This window comes from Diadema antillarum, unplaced genomic scaffold (assembly GCF_040938485.1).
Source record: "Diadema antillarum isolate AM-2024a unplaced genomic scaffold, OU_Dant_1.0 scf00000017, whole genome shotgun sequence".
Taxonomy (NCBI): Eukaryota; Metazoa; Echinodermata; class Echinoidea; order Diadematoida; family Diadematidae; genus Diadema; species Diadema antillarum.
Genome location: NW_027270906.1, coordinates 4,784,928 through 4,806,037, shown reverse-complemented (window position 1 = coordinate 4,806,037; position 21,110 = coordinate 4,784,928). Strand labels below are relative to the sequence as shown.

The following is a 21,110-nucleotide window of genomic DNA, read 5'->3' as shown; positions in this document are numbered from 1 at the left end:
CCTCATAATGGGCTTTCCTAGTACTCGGTAGCGGATCCAGAGGGGGCACACCGGGCGCACACCCCCTCTTTATTTTTTGTTAAAACAAAAGAAATATCAAGAAAAAATGGGGAGGCATGTGCGCACCCCCTTTAATTTTTTAAAGGCGTGAATTCCTGGATCCGCTCCTGGTACTTATCTACATTCCTTAAAAACCACAGCCATGAACCCTGCATCCGCATAGAAAATATGGCAGTTTGAACGGAGAAGATACGTCAAAGTCACATCATCTTGGTCCACATTGTTGAGGATACAACGTATGATCAAACACTCCCATGCAATATCTAGCCGTTACATTTGTCAGGTCAGCTGATAGAAACAGGTAGGTACCATGGTTTCATATATGCTTGACCAATGTTGGTACATTCCATACCTCTGAAAACACATCTACCAATCCATCATGGACTTTTCAAATCAGGGGCTGTGGAACCCAGGGACTGAGGCGGGAGCCCCCACCCCCTCCCCCTTTTGGATCCTTAAAGAAAAAACAGGGGGGTTGAGAATCATTAATCCAATCATAAGCACTACCCTTGACTCTTGGGAGGAGGTTGCATTCTCCACTATACTGCATCACACACTTCTTCAACATCAGACAATAATAAAGCTGACCTATTCCTATTTTTGTACATTTTGGCTCCTGCTTTTCGACAACACAGTATTCCGTGAACTTGAGATGTATGTAAAACAAATAACAAAGATAAAAATATATCCTGATCACTATAAATAAGACATCAAGACTCCAAAACAGGCAATGTGAGACTTTTAACAAAGGAAAAGCATTATATCACGGAAAGATCTGTTTTTTTTTTTAAATACAGCATTCAAAATCCACACTGGTAGAAGAGCAATACCCAAGCAATTCCACAGCCACTGCTCCTGAAACGCATAGAGTACATTCTTGGAGCCGGTTGCAGAGCTCAGGGATGTGTAAATACAGCATCTTGTATTCCCTGTGGTGACGTGAGAGAACTTTTTTAATTAAAGTGATAACAAAGCAACTGCTATAAAAAAATAAAAAATAAAAAAAAATCAACATTTCCATTCCCACGACCCCCACCTTCCCACACCATCCCTCAAGTTTCCACGAACGCATAAAATTCATCGCAAACAAATGAGAAATGCCCACAGCAACTTTGGTTAAGATTAAATTCTAAATTGGCAGTGAGCTTTTGAGACTTCCCATAACATGTTGCACCCCTCAACATGTCTACACAACAGACCCCAGAGCCACTTTAAATACTGCAGTTAGAAGTACCTATGTATACTACATGTACTGCATTGTAATGTTACTGAGAGTCCTTGTATACGTTATCACAACCATGATAGCTTCATCCTAGAGCACATAAAAGGTCTTAAGTTTAGGGAGCACTGAGTAGCCCACATATTTTACAGTGCTTTTATTTTCGCAAAATTCAAGAGTTGATTGATCTTTGAGAAATGAACAACAAAACATGATAATGTCTCCCATTTAGAGAAATATATTACTGAAACACAAATACAATATGTCTGGTCTCCGAGGCGGAAATTGCTAACTTGCCCTATAAACAGGGATAATTCTCATATCGCTGCAGTTCTCAATCAAAAAGGTAACCATTCCTGCCGTTGTTTTACGGTTTCTGATTTGCTAAATATCATGCTCCAAAATTCATATCTGGCTTATTAAATACACTTGTCTCCCAATATTGATCTTCAAAGTAAGCAAAATGCCTACTTACCCCTTCCCCACCCCCCCCCCCAAAAAAAAATACAAACAAAAAACAAAACACAAAACAAAACAAGTGAATAAAACCATGTTACAGTACAGTACAGACAAATTTCAAGTTGGAACAAAAACTTTTTTTACACACCATCACATACAGATGAACAATCGTTTCAAGTAATAGGTCATAAAGGGAGACCTAGAACTTTCTGTGATGCATCGCAATCCTGGCATAAAGTTGTCTAGACTCCTCAGGACAAACGTCACGCGTCCAAAGCCTACAAGGCAAGGAGGCGGGGAATGCACGGCCAATATTTACACCGCCGCTTCGATCGTATATTTCAATGAGGGCTAAAGCAGAATGGACAATTTCAGCTCATTTCTGCTACACAGTGTGTCCTGCGATGCGGTTACCATGACAGCATGAACACACCTCCTAGCAAAGAGTACAGGCCAGGATGGGCTATCGAGGATACCAGGCACCTGTCCAAAGTCTTCTTTTTCTCTTCAGAGTACCCCATGTGCTTTCCTTCATCCACGCCACCATCGCTACTGGCAACAACATCATCTCTTTTTTCTTTCTTTTTTTCTGAAGAAAGAAGGGTTCATCCCAGGGTTATGTCCACAGGCAGCTCAATGTCATTCAGAGTGTAGAAGTTGATGTCGGCGTTGTCGACCACGCCCCAAATGACCGGAATGGGGTCTGCCTTGATGAGTAGGTCAAGCTGGGCAGCCAGTTCTGGTACTGGATCCTCCTCACTGATTGGATCAAACAAAGACATTTCAACCATTTAAACCATTTAAACCAATAATTTTCACACAACAATACATATATAATGTACTCTTAAATGAATCCCACAAGGATTGGAACAATCATCCCCAGCATTTCCACTGATTCCCACTGATCAGTTACCAGTCATCCCCTTTAAACCCAGTAGGTCTCACAATGGCATGTTTATTGTGGTTTGGCAAAACACCTTGTAAATATAATCATTACCATTTCAAGTAAAATGTAATGCTTCAGGCCTTTGCTGTTCATATATAATTGTGTTTAGGTTGCAGAGTTTCAAATTCCTCTTTAATCCTACAACTATTTCCAGCTCTTTAATTTGGTGAACATTATACTGTTAGAAGCTCTCATTTCTCTCTAAAATTGATGAGGATGTTAATCCCCCCCCCCCCCAACTTTAGGCACGATAAATGAATTCTGCAAGTTCATCTTATTTTTCTACAAAAAAAAAAAGACACAGAGTAAATTCAGAGTTGCCAATTTGATGATGAGATGGCATTTTCTGAAGCTTAATTCCTACAGGACTTGCAGAGTTAAAGGGACCCACAGTCACTCATCTCATCAAAGAATGAGTTTATCAGCCAAGTCACTCAAGAAGAAAACCTAAACATCAAACAGAAGATCTTTACAACAGATAGGCCCCCTAGTGTACAGTGCACTTTCATTGTAATGAAATCCTGTGTGCAGTTCAAGTACTTTTTCTCAAAATGTCATAATAAGGTTTACTGAAGTTTAAGATATTACCCCTAGAGCGATAATTTGCTCTATTATAATGTGAACTTGTTGTATCTGAACTTTCAATGATGAGAGGCCACTGTATTGAAACTTCAGTTCTTCATTTTTAATAATCAAAGCATCAAGTGAAGAAGCATAAAAAAAGAAACAACAACAAGATACATGCAAATGACACCTTGGCAAAGTATAAATGCAGTGGCAGTGGTTTGACTTTCATTTTGTTCTGTTGTGTTTTACATCAACTTGGTTTTATCTCCTTACCTGCAGACAACGACGCAGAAGTTGGGCTGGCCTGGATTGGTCTTCTTGTACTTCTTGTTTGGCATGAAGACATCAAAGGATATCTTGGAGTCTATCAGCGGTGGAGAGAATCTGTAGAAGGAGATCACATTTTGATCCATGTTGCTAGCCAGCGGGACACATGCACATGCACATGCACATGTGATTATTTCAGGAAGGCCGGATATTCTCCAGTCATTCACATTCAGTGACAAAGTGAACACCCCCCCCCCCCCCCCCCCCATTGTACTAGAGTCAATGACATTCTTACAGCAAGCATAGAGTGAATTCTAAAGATTGAATACTGGAAACCTCTTGAAGAAAGACAACAATGTGTTCCCGACCATTGTGCTTGGAAAGTAGTTTAAATGAATAGCACATGATTCTCGAAGAGGCTTTTGAAGACAACTCAAAAGAAAACATTCTGTAAAAGAGGATAGTTTCCTGCTCTGCTTTTATAAAGTACGATGAAGTTTGTGTGTTTTCTTTTATGCTGAATCAAGACATTATGAAGTTGTACATATAACAGGTAAAAATATTTGTGTGCATTTTCGCACTTCTGCGTAAAAAATTCCATAATGCAAAAAACTCCACTTTTACAGTTACTTGTCTCCAATAGATGAGCAAGATAATCTCAATTTCCCAGCCAATGAAAGACTCGACTAGAAATGTCACTATGGCGATTTGTATGCCTCTGCTTTTTCACAACATCTTGCCCAAGTGAGACAATGGTTTCACATGATTGGGAAATAATTACCATAAGAAATACCAATTTTCATGATAATGCTTTGAGAGAAGTTCATGAAAATACCTTCAGGAATTGCAAGGGAAATGGTGAAATTTTAGTATTTGACCTTCACCTGTGACCTTTGATCTTATGAGTGTGTGCCCAGAACTTGATACACACAGTTTCGTCCACTCACACATACGTATGCCAAGTTTCATTTGCATACCTTATTAAATTACTCTGTTCACAAAATTGATTATGGACAGACGGAAGGACGGACAACCTGAAAACATAATGCATCCAGTGACACTTCATGGTACAGGTGTAAAAACAAAAAAGTAATACAATGGAATATCAAAGATGCCTCCATACATGCTATGCAATTCTTGCCAAACACATGCCATCTGCTCAAGCGCTGTGACTTCATCCTGTAAATTCTTGCTTTTGTACCAATTCATACTGATGCATTCATCTTAGATCGATTACTATGACATTGCTCGAGGTCGAATAAGTGAATACAAAGTTTTCACCTGAATATATGACATTTTTAGTCATTGAGTCAATCTTGACATTACATACATACATACATACATACATACATTTACTTACTTGAAAATTTCAGAAAAAAAGGCCATACTTTGCACTTTGTTCATCTTTAAACCTATCTATTGGTTCTGTACTGCAGTAGTCATGCACTGACTGTGACATCACAATTTAATACACGAAACTCATTGAGAAAAATCTTTTCAAATCAACATCATATGACACCTCTTTGAGGTGACAAGGTTCTTTTTTTCTAATGGAGGGGGAGCAAAAACTGACTTGCAAGTCAACAAAACAGAAAATTATAATCAGATGTAGCCCCAATAGCTAGGAATTTTTCATCAAAAACTCAAGACTCCTTCCATGCAAACAGCAGTAGTAGTGTATTCATTTCACACATATCTCATTCTCTGCTCATTAAACTCACCTGTGTCCAGAATGTTCACAGGTCAAGTTGGCCCCGTCGATGACCTGCAACTTGTTCAGCACATGGCCTGCAACAGGAAAAATGAAAGACAATGTCAATGAATGTATCACAAGCAAAATCACCCCACCCAATAAAAACAAACAAACAAACAAACGTCAAAAAACAACAAGGTGACACTTTATACACTAACTTGCATTTAGTAGGATAGTAAGATATAGAAAAGGGATTGTTGTTTGTTCATGTGTGTGTGTGTTTCCGTTGTTCTTGTTGGGTTGTTTTTTGTGTGTGTGTTAGTTTTGTTTTGTTTTGTTTTGTTTTATTTTATTTTTAATTTTATTTGTTTTTTATTTATTTATTTATTTAATTTTATTTTTTTTATTTTTTTTAATTTTTTTTTTTGGGGGGGTGTTTTTTCCTTTTACAGATAAACTCTGAACACACAAGTAAAAGCTCAACTAACCTGTGGATTTAGCATCAGAAGGCTTCACCAGAGGTTTGACATCACCCTGCCAGAGATGTCCCACAGGTGAGTTGAGGAGCTCTGTCATATTCTTGTCTTCTTGCTGCTTCTTCTCCTTGTACTCCTTCCAGTTGTCCGGTTCCACGGACGCCTCTTTGGAGGGATTCTTTGAAACCTGGTTTTTGTCCGGCATCTTGCAGTCACCTATCAGCTCCAAGACGTTGATGATCTTCTTCGACTTGGCAAGCAGCATTTTGTTGTTGTTGCAGAGTTTGGTGAGTTCTAATTGCTTGCCTTCGACAGTACTGAAGTCTTCGATGCAACGACTTTCCGCGATGCTGGCGGGTACCAGCTCCTTTGCTGGAAATGGAAGGAGAGAGGATTTCATGTTGGATGCAATGTCTGGCAGGGTGATCTTGTCAAAGTTCCAGTGAGGATACTCCAGATAGGCTTGCAGCTCCTGACTGTTATCCCCAACAGCTCCCTTTGGAGCTCCATGCAACATGGGAACCACCATGTCCAGGAACTCCTCCAAGTCTACAGACATGGAGGAGGCCGCGTCTGAGAGGCCAAGGTCGGATGAGGGGCTCTCGTTGGACTTGTCCTTTGGTGGCTTCATCCCCAACTTCCCTCCCTGCTTGCCATGCTTTTTGCCCTTGCCCACTCTCTGATGAATCCAGGCTCCATCGGGGCTGGTCATCACGCCCTTTGGCCTGTCCAAGGATGGCATTGGACAAAGCTCAATGTCACTATGGGTGTCCTTACCACTGTCATCCTGAACGGTTTTGCTCTTCCTCTCAGTTCTGGTTGTCGCCAAGCACTGATCACCTCCAGAAGAATATGACGGCGGCTTTTTCCTTTCCAGGCTGCTATTGCTCTCAATGTCACTCATCTTCAGCCTCTTGTTTCGGTTGGAGCCTTCTTCACTGCTGCCGCCGAGCCTTTTTCTATGGAAGTCCAAAAGGCTTATGCTGGTTTCATCAAACGCTGATTCTTTACTCGCCTCTTTTTCTTCGGGATAGACCGGACCATCCGAGTACTCTGAACTTTCATCTGACTCTTCTTTTATAGCCTTGGCAATTTTTTCGCCGATATCAGCCATCTTAGGTTCAACAAATTCAGTGATTTTGCCTCCTTGCTCAGAGTTTTCAGCTGCGGCCTTCTCTCCCTTGGAGGCCTCTCCCGAGTCGTCTGAAATTTCTGCACTCACATCTCTGATGAATTTCATCAATTGTCCACCCGTCAGAGAATCTGACTTGTACGTTCCCGCTTGACTACTAGACTTCTGCTTCAGACCGGTCTGCCCTTTGTCCTCACTGCACATTTTGCCATACTTGGCGCTGGCACGGTGTACCTTCTGACGTGCCTTAATCACCCTCGACATCTCCCCCGCACTTCCCACCTCGGATGAGTCGCAACCAGACTGCACTACGCTGCCTCCACTGTTGTGCGTGTTGGCGTTGCTGTTCGTCGCTGACATCCGCCCGTCACGCCTCCGCGAGGTCTTGAGGGAGTCGGTGGACAGGCTGTTGAGGTTGAGGTCACTGTCGGGCCAGATAGAGTTCATCGGCTCATCACCTATCTGCTGGAACCAGCCCTGGACCTTGTGGTAGGCCAGCTTTTGGGTGTGTCGGTACTGATGCATGCGCAGGCGGTACTCATAGTCTGTGATATCAGATCTGTTGAAAGGAGAGAAAAGCACGACTTGATCATGGTTCTACAAATCTCTATCATTATCATAACATTACTCACATAACAGGAGAACAAGATCTCAATGAAATAATAGACCATCTTTTGTGGAGGATGGATAGTCTGTTGCAAAGCACATTTATGTGACATCCCCAGCCTTGGTATGGGGTAACATGATGCATCTCATCGCATCTTCAGACCCACGTCGGAACTCTGTTTTTTCTCACAAGTCATCTTGTGCGTGAGTTAAAAATTGCACTTGAGTGTGACGAAATGTCAATTTCACATGTATTTTGTTATTGTTATTGTTGTTGAATACTGTAAAAGCCATATATTTCGCGAGTCTACATTTTCGCAAATTGGGAATTCCCGACGTTTTCGCGAGTGGTTAAATTTGCGATCGTGGAGTCCTGTACTGAACAGAGAAATGTACACGCATACCTCACATCCACATCGGGATCAGAGTCAATATTTTCGCGTGTCTTTAATTTCGTGAATAGCACCTGATTTGCAAAACTGGCGAAAATAAAAACCTCACGAAATATTCGGCGAATACAGTACTTGCATTCAAACATGATTCAGTCATGAACAATGCTTGATTTTCATCCTTGTTGAAATACAAAACAAAACAAAAAGTTAACAGAAACATTCAAATAAGTTTTCTTAAACCTGTGAAACAGTAACACCTATCACCAGTAGAGCAAGTGTACGTATTGATTGAATGAAATTGCAAAATGCTACTGCGAGGCTATTCATTAAGAGCCAGGGAGGTGAAACATGTACTCCAACTCCACATTCTCAGTCAGTCTGGGGTTCCTGCCTAAAATTCAGATTACTCACTCTATGTGGCGGGTGGTGATGTAGCCTAAGCGCATCAGATGGCAGTACACCTGCAGAAACAAACAAACAAAAACAAAACAAAAACAGAAATAAATGAACCAAACTTGCCCACTCTATCAACATGGATAGACATGATTATCTATCATGCCATGAAGCCACTATGTTTGTGCAAACTCAAAACAGTGGGATGAGATAGAACTTTTCAGCCATGACTCAATCAACTACAGTGGTCTCTTTTTTTAGTTACATCAAAATTTCATTCTAACCATACAAATATATAATAAAAAACCAGAGCGGATAATGTTGCAGCCTGAACTTTTACTTTGTTGTAACTGGAATTTTGTTATAACGGGATTGCATTGTACAGTCAGACCTCTGTCTACATGGATTGCTCAAGACGGAAAAAGAGTCATCTCTTTTGTGACCTAGGGTTGAATCATCAGCAAATATACACAACATTTCATAGAATGGATGTATGTAAAACTCTCCCTATCACTAGTATGAATGTATGTTTTCTCAAAAGAGTGAAGTGCGACATCATAGCCATTCATTACCATGGAAACTGATTCTTAGCAACCTCACATAGCAGGAACATCTATGAATACAATGGTTGCTAACCATGCTCAAACAAACAAAAGACAGTGACATCAACACTTTGGTACTCTATTGTAATGCCTGTTATAACCACACATTCATCAATTTCAGTCCCAAGCAGTTTTTGTGTTTCTGTATGTATTTGTACTACATACCTTCTCACTTTCTATAAAACAATGTATTAAGTAATTACAATCTGGCAACTGTGGACACATTAACAGTGAATGGAGAATGGGTGTGATAAGATGTATATTATAAAAAAAAATGCAGGTCAAAGGTTTCAAGTAAGTAGAGCAATTATAAGGTAAGACGTAGCATTAATGAAATCAAAATGAAACTAGAAAAGTGCTCTGAGAGTGTAGACCTCCACCAAGCAGATCATTTCCACCACTGATCTTGTTCTTCCCATAGAGATCAGTGATTTCCATTCATAGATGCATGTTGAAAATTGCCCAATTTCCCAATACAGAAGCCTTTTGTTATACGTCATAAGCTTCCAGCTGCGCGGTGCATCGCCACATCACACACTTTACTATATGCAAACCTCAAATACTGTATGCGCAGTTTGAACTCTCTAAGTTCATTGACTCTATCTGCCAAAAGGTCAAAAATCCATAAAAATTCCCACATCACTACCAACATTTGATCATCTGTTCCTGGTTGCATAATCAACTTTTCCTGTAAGTTTCATCCAAAAATATGTTCACAACTTTTTGAGATATTTTGCAAACAGGCAAACGAACAAACAAACAAACAAACATACCAACCAACACTAGTAAAAACATAACCTCCTTGGTGGAGGTAAAAAAGAAAGAAAAAAGAACTGGTTCGATCGACACAGGGACCCTGGTCTCTTCTTTAAATGTCAAAATGGCTCTGGGCTATGGCTAGTTACTAAAACACCTTCAAAATAGAAACGCAAACGCAAATAGAAGCCTTACTATTAACATACATGTGTGTGTCGACACAGGAGGAGGTTGTGCATATGTGTGTGTGCAGCTTGGTATGAAAAATCTAGCCTTCATCTTTTCTCAGGAACATTGAATCAGAGCCCATCAGTTTTGTGGCTAAATCATCCCCCTGTGGCTTTCATGAAACTTGCCAAACCCATGCAAGGCCTGCCAGAGACAGTAGCAACATGTTAGCTCCATGGTAGGAAGAACATCTCCTTTTCTTACCCTGTAATGTTCTTTGGACAAGTATGTTGGAATGAGAAGACTGTAGGCTCTCTGGATGGACATCGGAACACCACCATAGTGGAGCTCCATGGACCCCTGGCAACAGAAACAAGGAACGTGAGGGAGGAAGACAAATATGGGAAGGGAAGAAAAATGATGATGAAGGAGAAGGAGTAGAAGAAGGAGGAGGAGGAGGAGGAGGAGGAGGAGGAGGAGGAGAAGAAGAAGAAGAAGAAGAAGAAGAAGAAGAAGAAGAAGAAGAAGAGGAGGAGCAAGAAGAAGAAGAAGAGGAGGAGGAAGAAGCAAAACAAGAAAAAGGAGGAGGAGAACAACAAGAACAAGAACAAAAGAAGTACAAGTAGAAGAAAAAAGAAGAAGATAATTAAGAAAAGGAAGAAGAAAGGAAGAAGAGGAGTATAATGACATAACTCTTTCACTGGTTTTAGTGAGCAAGTAGTACAAAAATTAGTGCTTAAATCTTGGCAAGTTTGTGTGTGATGAGTCACTAAGATTAGGAATAATACTACTCTTTCAATGCATTGTGAGGAAAATATTGACTCCAAATTGCAACAATCCATCTTATTTGAATTAGTCTACCTCCTATGAGAGAAAAGATCAAACTGCGCAAATGTGGACATCAAAGATTTCAATCAACAATTTACTTATAAACATGCAAAAATTGAATTCTTCACCCTTCCTTCATTTCCTTTATGATTCACCATGCCAGGTTGACAATCTGTCCTTTTTACTATAAACCTACTAGTACCAAACTCTGCCCCTTGAGATCTATAACAAATCAAACTGACAATATATTGTTTGACAACTTTTGATACATTAGTATGCATCTTCCAGTGTACCAGTGTAAACAGTCCACTTACCTACTGCCTCATTGCATAGCAAGTAATCTAAATTTTGTCGTAAGTCATCCTGAAAATGATATGGTACGGTTTATGCATTTTTATGAAATGGTTCACCTGTAACTTTCAAAAGTGTATGGTGTATACTGATGAGGATGACCCTCCGTTTGAGGCATTGAAAAAGAAGTCGTCATCAACACCCACGCTAAAAGTGTTCATTGTATGCCTTCTTCCAGCACTAAGCAGAATGAAGACACAGGATGTCATAAGACTTTTCCCCAAGTCTGTAAGTGCAAACGTGTGTATTTTCGTCTCTGAATGCCAGCATTTTTCAGCTTACCACTTCCAGGAGAAAGAGCCCTTCCTCTGGATACAAGTATTTCTGACCCTGTAACATGTATCCCATCGTGTGCCAGAATTTGCCCTAGAAACAAAGAACAAAAACAACAAATCCGAGGGAATGATATACAATGACGGTGCAAGAAATGAGCTTGAACAAAACTCTAAATCTCATGCATCAGAGCAGTAAAACTTTTTAAGTTAAGAATTAAAGTTTTAAAAGTTTTAAAAAGATGAAACAGTTGGACTTAGTTGACAATGTCAAGAGCACTTCAGGGTCGCCTCATGGAAACAGCAAAGAAAAATGACATAATACTGCCTGATTAGAAATACCTTTTTGCTTTCTCTTCTGGGTGATCACAATGGAACATTTCCTGAATATTTGTGGTGTAAATTCTCCTTCTACAGTTATAGATGGTTTGTGATAGATGACCTTTCGCAAAATCGCAAGGCAACTGACTGCTTTGGAGCTAAATTAAGAAGCAACTGCAAGTGCTTTTTTCCCCTTCTTATTCTTTCTTTATATCCTTTTTGGAATATCAACACTGCATACATGTGTATTTCATCACAACAAGCCATCATTTTCAACTCTTGACATTCACGTTCACGATGGCCCTCATTAACAACTAGTGAGTAATGCATGATCATCCAGAATTGGTGTTATTTCTGCCTTTTCTGGCAAACAAGGATGGCAGATCTCTGCTTTGACTCCCACAGTTCAAAATGCAACATGACGACACACAGACCAGTCAAACAGATTTTGAAAATTGATACAAACCTTGTGACTTTTCACCACAACTAACTCCTTATCTGGCTCCCACACACCCATAGACAGGCTGCCACTAAAACATGAAAAAAGACAAATACAAATAAAACTTACCACTCATTTGACAAAACCTGAAGAACAAAAATTTTAAAGGCATAATTTACTATTTGCAGATGAAACAAAACCCCCGCATTAGTGCTTCAAAATAGTTCTAAAATGTGAGTTAGGGATAGAAACACCAAATGTAAAAATTTTAATCAGTATAATCAATGTTAAGTATTTTTAGATATACAAAATGTGAACAATGGTTATAATAAAAATGTTTCCAGACTAAACCGTCTACAGTTATGGTTTATTGAGAAAAAGTGATATCTAATTACATCTTAGGCTTTCTTGTAATTTTTTATATGGATGGATGTTTTGTGACACAACTGAACAACACATATGCATCAAATGTGATATCTTGAACATTTTTTAAAATCACTGCTCCCAATGGTAAACAGTACCTTTAAGAAACAATATCTATTGTTTTGGACAAAAAAAAAAGGTACCATGAAAACGTGACTCACTCTGATGGGTACACAAGATACCTCAAGAAGTATGAGACTGTCTTTATCATGACAGCAGCAAAATGAATCACAAACTCTGCCTTGACATTTCACTGTAACAGGACTTTCCCAATGTCATGAATTAGCCAGTTGTACTTATCATCTATGACTTTTGCTATCATAAAGAGGCCAATTCCCCCCTCCCCCTTGTGTTGGTTGTCTCAGGATGTTTCCTGTGGACATGCATGTGAACAGTCTTCCAGGGGAGAGCAAACTTGTCCTCTTCCTTAACTCCTCAAAATATCACTCAAACGACATCATACGATGACATTTAGTATCAAAATAGCAAGTGTCCTGTTCTATTCAGCAATGTTTAATTTGTGATCAAATCATGTTCAGTTACTTCAGAGAGCATGTAATGTTGTCAAGTGACTTAGGGGTTGGCCGAATAAGGAATAACAGTTCAATCAATTCTGCCACAAGTGATACCTTTAGGATAAAAAAAAAAAAAAAAAAAAAAAAAGGAACATTGAAAAGGCTTGCATAAAAGGGATTGTGCTTTCAAGTTGAAAAGTGCCAATTGGACCAAGATTACAAATCTGGAAGATTACTGTATGGCAAGAATTTTGTGAGTACAGTATTTGGTGAATTGGAACTTGCAAGGAAACTTTGCAAGTTGTTGAATCAGCATTTAGGATTCACAGTGATGGTATGAGACACAAGTAGCTTCCACTTTTAGGACGAATGGTAGTGATTTCCCATCTTGGAGATGATATACAGCTGTAGCTCATTTATGCTATATGATGCAATAATTTCATGGGTTAGTTAACTCACAAAATTTACACAAATTAATATGGTACAGAATCTACCATATATGCCTTAAAGATGCATGGACTGGAGATGTGCAGTAAAATAGATAAATTCAGAATTGATCTTTGACTTTTTGAGGGTGTTCACAGAGGGTGCAAGAAATTTGCATTGCTATGCGACCCTCTGATCGAAGCAAACAATTTGTGGGGATATTGATGGGTTTAGTTTAAGAAAAGGCAACAAATGCTGAACCACTTATTGAGATATAGTGGTTTGCAGAAACTAAAAAGTTACACTGCAAAGGTTAATAGAATTACCCCTTCATTAAAAAAAAAAAAAAATGACATTCGAGGAGTTTGGAATACAGGTAACAAACATACAGTAACTTCAGATCTCTCTGGAATACTGGGCACCAATTGTGAAGACAGGACAGAAATTTGCTGAAGACTTGTTCTCCCTTGAAAGCCTATCCCATGAAACAAGAATGTTTCATTTAGTGAGATGGTCTCTTACATTTTGGCGATCCTGGGAGTCTTGATGAGATTCTGTCGCTGCTCCCTCCGGCGCTCCGCCATCTCCTCCTGACGCCTGCTGCCATCAGGGTGGGACTCCTTGGGACCCCGGGGCGGAATCACCATCTTGTTCTGATGGAGTTCAACCAGATCCTTTGCACTAGATGGGGGAGGGGACAATATTAGATATGGAAATTTGTGAAGATTATTATTTTTTTGTTCTGATATGTGACCTTAATATAATGGCTATACAACAAAACAAATGATATAGATATAATTCATGCAAGTATGCAAGTAATTCATGCAAATATACTGTGGCTCAATTTTCCATTTGTGTTTCCATCTTAACCCGATGAGGACGGTTTGATTTTGCTACAACACGCATTTCCCATAGACACTTGCCCGAGTATACTCGGGACTCGTCCTCAACGGGTTAACAAGAAGTAGATATTTCCCACAAATCATTCTTCCCATGGATATAAAAGCAATGGTACATGTACCATCTGAAATCAAAAATGTATAATGTTTCATCCAAGGAATTACATGTTTACTTTCTTACCATTTAACTGCAAATCTACTAATATCACAGACATTGCTGTAAAATGAGGTTTGTACATGGTTTCAAATGGAAGTACCAGGAAGGTGGGGGTTTTTTTAGCTTTCCTTGAGATTGTTCCACTACTCTAATATCATAAACTGTTGAGGAGGTCTATCTAGAGAGGGTCGCTCATTCTATTCATGATCACTTTCAACAATTTTAACATTTTCAAATATTCCACCTATTTTCAGAGTGTTCCACTACAGTTTCTGCATCGAACACTGAATCCAAATAAAACACACATGTTTACAAGTTAAGCTCAACTGATTCTTTTCCTATCCTTTATCCTATCAAAAACACCACTCTTTCAGGAAATTTTTATCATCCAAATGTTGTCAGTTGGGAAGTCTAATAGGGACATGCTACTCCCAATACACGAATAATCATATTGTATATATATGTATATGCATTTACATGTGTAATATAAGCCACAAGTTCCAAGATCATGCAACAGGATTCAACTGTTGGCAAAAGGGGGACCACTGAATAACTCCTTGCTTCTCAAAAAGAAAGTGAATGTTGTCATTTCACACCAGATATAATCCCAGCCATTAAAGGGACTGTACAGTACTGGTTGAGGTAGGGATTCATGTTTTGAACATTCCTAAGTGAGAAAATGAAAAGCCTCCTATGTATGAAATATGAAAGAGCATGTAATCTTAAGAAGGATTCAGCGTTTATTTGATGAAAATTGGTTTTCAAATGGCTGAGATATCCAAAAAAAGTGCTACAAGCATGTAATAATAAAAGGCGACATGCCCCAACTTTATTAGTATCTCTTTGTTTCACCTTGTTTTTGGATATCTCAGCCATTTCAAAACCGATTTTCATCGAATAAACTTTTGATACCCTTTAGAATTGCATGCTCTTTGACATCTCATAGAGTGGTTTCTGAATATCTCACAAAACGTTAAAAGCTAAATCTTCACCTCGACCAGAACTGTACACAACCTTTAAACTAGCTCACAAGGTCCCTTCATCACCCTTGCAATGTTGTCTTCTGCATTGTTGGTGATATAAAAAAAAAGAGCAAATTATCATAATATACTCTTTTTTTATATCACCAACAATGCAGAAGACAGCATTGCAAGGGTGATGAAGGGACCTATGATTATTATACAATTATGCACACAATGAAGTCAGGGACCCATCTCACTACACTTTGTATAATGCAGTTGTACACATATCAACTATACAATATCAAATGGAAATGTTTTACCAAAAAGGAGGGAAGTGGAGAGATAAGAAAATTATACAAAGACGAAAGAATTGTGATTAGTGTAAAAGTTACAGGAAACTCACATAAGTTTGTTTTTTTTTTCTCTCTCTCTCTCTCTGCTGTTTCTCACTAACCAAGACTATGAAAAATAACAATTGTATCTCAGGAACATTTTTTTTCATCCATTTAACTATACAGTATAGATATGATACAAATTCCTTCTATAATATACTAAGCTTTTTTTTTGTCATCAATGTACATACTGTACAGCTTTGTAGCAAGCAGGATGAAACAATAATACATGTAATATATAAAAGTAAATGATCAGTAATGACATCATTTATCAGTACATGACCAGAATTGCAGAGCAGTAAGGATCATTCATCCTTGATCTGAGATTTTTATTATCAAACAAATATCTTATTATTTTATGATGGCTTATATGCATTCAGATTCACTGGCAACTGCTTTCTCACAGTTTGTCTGATCTGGCTCAATAAACCTTCGGTGTTAATGTACCTTTGTATCCATGTCAGCCCACTAAAACTGCACAAAGATCACAGGAAATACTTTAAGATAGAATATTTCCTATTACTTGTGTAAAATTGAAACAGATCATCTATCAGAAGACAGAAAGCGTTGATATCAATATTGACTTTCATGTCATCGCTCAAAACAGCTCTCTCTCTCAGCGAGTGATCACGATGAACACTAAATACACTACCTGCACAATATGAAACTTTAGTTAGCCAGCTAATATATGTGATGTCCACTCTTTCTACTAACCTGTGGCTAGAAATCAATACTATATAATCTAAGACAAGTTAAATGAAGTCGGTTGAGAACTGCAGTTCCTACAAAAAATGTATAGCACACACAAACAGACACTGAGACAGAGGAAGACACATGTACAATGCACAAGTACAAACTGTACATGCGCGCATTTCTCAAACAACCTCTTTCAACTTCGTCATTCAACTTTATCTGAAAGATACAACTAATGTAAGTCATGTAATATCAGGTAGATGGCTACCTGCGATACGTCGCTCACAAAGAGCACGTCGACCTGCATGATGCCAGGAAAGCTGGCATCGAGATCAATGCTGCCAACAACCAATTCGGTTCAAATTTAAATGAGAGATTGAAAATACAGCATTATTATCCACACTCCATCAAGTACAGTATTTCCTAGTGTGTGTTTGGTGCAATATGATGGATATGATAACATTGCCTTGGCTTAGACAGAAAATCTGTCTGTCTGGAGGAATCTTGTAAAATTTGTTTGACTTTGACAAGAGGGATTCAATGAAGCCAGATATTTTCACTATTCTCTGTGGAACATATCCCTGACAATATCTAGAGTAGACTGATCGTTCAGACAGACCAGGGAGGTGTGAGAGAGACAGAGTCTCCGCGGAACATACTACATGTACATTGTATATCCTCGACCATATCTAGACTGATCTTTCGGTCAAGTCTACGCTTAGAGTTAGAAAAATTTGTCTGTCCGGAGGAGATTTATGACATGTTTTACTCTCTTACAGTCATCCTCCTGCGGGGTTTCAAAAGCCAGATCATGAAGTCTCGGTGGAACATACAGGGTATATATCCCTGACGATAAAATACACTGTACTTTTTCAGTCAAGTCTATAGCCATATAGGCTACGCTTGTTGAAGGTTCTAGACACTTACAAACAATTATGTAGGATCTAGATATCATGCCAGTTTTTCAAACAAACTCAACATGGCTGTACATACTTCAGTGTTATCACTCTGATCAGGATTATGCCCATACATGTTATTGTGTGTGGACAGAAAAATCCACCTGTCTGGAGGAGGTTTTTTTTTCCGTCATTTTTTTACTTAAGAAATACTTTTACGGGAGATACAACTTGTACCATGAAGCCAGACATACCCCGCGTTCACATTAGTCCCTGCTACGCGGGGACAGCCACAAGAGATCTTATCTTTTTATGACCGACCGTCCACACTGCTATCTCATCTGTCCCTGAGCTGTGGGGGCATTTGGGGCTTGGGGCGAGCTCTGCCACTTGCAACCAGGCATAGCGCATTCGCACATTTGATGACAACAGCTGGACGCTATCAATTCTTGCCCCAAGGTCACTTTCCCCTCCAAATCTTGTCCCGTACCCGACTTGCTTCGCGGGGACGAGGGGACAAGTCCCAGCGAGCATTCACATTATGGTTTTTTGAGGAGAAAGTCCCGCAGCGTGGGGACTTTCCCCGCATCACAGGGACTAATGTGAACGCGGGATAGGTCTCCAAAGAACATATCCTTGACAACAAGATACATGTACAGACTGATCTTTCGGTCAAGCTCGTATAACTGTAGATTTTAATAGTACATGTAGCAGTACTCCGTAGAAGCAAATGAAAAAAAACACATTTGAGCCCATTACACTCACAGGGGTGACAGCATAATCTGCCAATCACTTGGGGTTTAGTACAGTGTATAGGAAGCCCGACCAGACGCCGTGCTAGCGCACGGCGTCTGACGGTGTGTGATACACCAATCTACTAAACCCCTCGAACACGGCCACACAGCAACAGAACTGTTGAAAATTTCTAAATTCTTATCATAAATTTTACAAATCACTCATGTGAATTGAGATGCTTAGACTGATGAGCATGGTATATCAGTCCATAGTAATCCCTCGCGCAACATACACTGAGCAAAAATGAGTGTGATCATTGCTGGGTGAAGTCAAAATACAGTAAATCTTTCCCAGCTTTGAACAATGCAAATTGCGCTGCTAGAGTTTGTGCGTTAACGCCCGAACGGTTGACAGCACCCCCTTTGCCCATTATTTGGCAGTGCTGCGCCGACATTCGAATCATTTCTGCGATCTCTACAATTTCGGCAGTGTATACGATTAAAAAAGCTTCATTTTCGGTAAGTTGCAATATCTGTATGTCACTATCGATAGCTACAGACGGTACATGTAGCTAAATAGATAAAGTTTTCATCTTCTTCTTCTTCTTCTTCTGATTAAGTCTGCCTCCTTCAATAGACTGAAGATTCTTGCAGACTGGAGCTATTTACATTATAATACAATTTATTTACAGATATTTACAAGCACATAGAATATATGACGAAACTAATTAGCCACTGTGATCAACCGTTAGACGGTTTCGAAATGATCCCCACAGATGGTGCTGAAACAATTCATGTACATCATGAATTCATGAATTCATCTCATGTACTGTAGTCTCAGTAACAAATATGGTGCAGTAATTCAAAATAGTATCGGCGCCCCGGAATCATAAGATTACGTAACGTAGTGTCCACACGGTACAGCCCTATCGCGACTTTAATACACTTGTGTGTACAGCGACAGGGCTGTGTATAGTTACATGTAGGTTTAGTATAGCCCCGGAGACTTCGTGCGGCGGGCTGTCGCAGTTAGGTTTAGTAAATTTTATAGAATTTAAGAAAATGACATCAAAGACATTTTGTTTAAATTGATAATATTGTGACACATAACATGAGCACTTCTCGAGACTATGCAGGAATTATAGTAGAGTCTATTACTACATTTACAATGTATAAAAACAAAAACAAATGGTTAAAAAAATAGAAAATGGTAGATCAGCCCAGCCCTCACTCAGGCTCATTCATGTCAACACTACCACTGCCTTCCACTGCCCACGCAGATCCCGTATCGCTGTGGTGTCTAAGTCTAAAAAAAACTCTGTTTTAACGTGCTAGAAATGAGTATTCACAAAATGTAAAATTGTAATGACATGATGTCTAACATTATCACAAGTTAGGTTGTGAAAAGCTATTTTTTCTCAATTTAACAGGGATTGCTGTCGTCAACACTCGCAACATACAGTTGTATTTTATGTCATACAAAACAAACTTTGTACGTGCTAAACGTGTCATCATGCATACATCAGGAATCGAAAGACAAAACCTACTCACCTCAGCACAAAGTCTTCCCGTCTCAACGGTACTTTTTCGGTGTCCATGTCGGTAATTCGTGTGTCCATTTACCTTTTGTTTTTATTATAGGACATTGCATTGGGTACGAAAACTGTTTACGCAGACGGATGTCTCAATCACCCAAGGCTGAAGTTGATCATTCAAAGACGATCAGAAATGTCCATGTCTCGAAGTCATACTCTTTCTGCAACTAGCGACAGTTCTTGTTTCCGATTTTCTCCATTACCGGTATGAGTTCCGCTGTAAACGTAAAAATGTCGACACTAAACGTGACCGAGGCGAGGCCCGTCCGAGCATACACACACTCCGCAGTGTGGATCACTCACGTTCACGTCACGTATGCGCGGAATACACATTGCACAATAGCTGCTGGTAAAAGCGATATCGCGGTGGATTGATTGTCACACGGCGATGCACGTGCTGCATGCCGGGCTTGTGCTTTCGCAGGGTCGGGTCAGAATGTATCTATTCTAATGTGACAAAAGGCGGTATGTATCGAAATAAGCAATTGATTTGCGTCATCAGATTTAGCAAGAGCCGAAATGTGGAAATAGAAATCGCAGTTTTGTATCATTTATGTTTTTCTGACCAGTGAAAAGGGTCTATTTCACGTAAACATCGATGCAAGTAATATCGAGTCTGTGAAAAGGGGGAGTCCGGATGTTGGCTTTCTTGCACGACAAAGGCATTTCACCCCACCCCACCCCACCCTCCGCGCCGCACTCAGGATTATGGCCTCGCGAGCTGCATGCGAGCTGCACACCCTCCATAGTCTAGATTCTGTGCCTATTTACGTCGTAGTAGAAGAACACGCACAAAATGTCGTGGGTTAGATATTCCATGGTTACCTTATTCACACAATTCCTACTGACGTACTCAGACCTGTGCATCAATATTATTATTGATCGATGTGATGTGATTATAACGTGATCCGATATATTTTGGCATTGAAATAAGCAAACAAAAAAGGTCTATAGTGTAGACTGCACAAACGCGGACTTTTCTTTCGTCTCGCGGCTGCAGTACTGAGATGAGACAGGTGGACTTGCACGTTACTAAGCAACGCATGATGACGATGATGCCCGATCGGCGCATCTCATATATACAAGGAGCTTAAAGGTACTTGCATATACTGCATGCTTTTTTCTTCTTCTTTTTTTTTTTTTCCACTGGTGATTTGGCTAGAGATTTGGCCTGCTGGGTTTTCGTCTACCAGGGACGGCAGAACAATTTGGTGTGTGCGTGTGTGTGTGTGTGTGTGTGTGTGTGTGTGTGTGTGCGTGCGTGTATTATGTGTTCGATCAAGAGGTACTTTTGTGGGGGTTCCATCTTCTGTTTTGCTTTATTTAGTCAGGCACTGTGGGGGAATAAAAATGACATTGTGGGAGTATTTGTATTTCTTTATATGGGAGAAAACAATGGGGTACTCCCACAAGTATACCTATTAATGGTTTATGTGCGTGTGTGTGCGTGTGGGTGTGTGTGCTGGCTTGC

General features: G+C 39.7%; 1 protein-coding gene across 1 annotated transcript; it reads right to left on the bottom strand.

Annotated features, from left to right (window-relative positions):
- Positions 1 to 2,343: 2,343 nt before the first annotated feature.
- On the bottom strand, positions 2,344 to 19,809 carry LOC139726753 (uncharacterized). Its single transcript, XM_071637748.1, has 10 exons — positions 19,596 to 19,809; positions 13,834 to 13,992; positions 11,975 to 12,038; positions 11,198 to 11,281; positions 10,001 to 10,096; positions 8,229 to 8,278; positions 5,700 to 7,378; positions 5,240 to 5,306; positions 3,525 to 3,635; positions 2,344 to 2,497 (listed from the first exon to the last, which is right to left on the bottom strand). The coding sequence occupies exons 1-10, from the start codon at positions 19,661 to 19,663 to the stop codon at positions 2,344 to 2,346; spliced, it is 2,532 nt and encodes an 843-aa protein (XP_071493849.1). The 5' UTR covers positions 19,664 to 19,809.
- Positions 19,810 to 21,110: the final 1,301 nt, after the last annotated feature.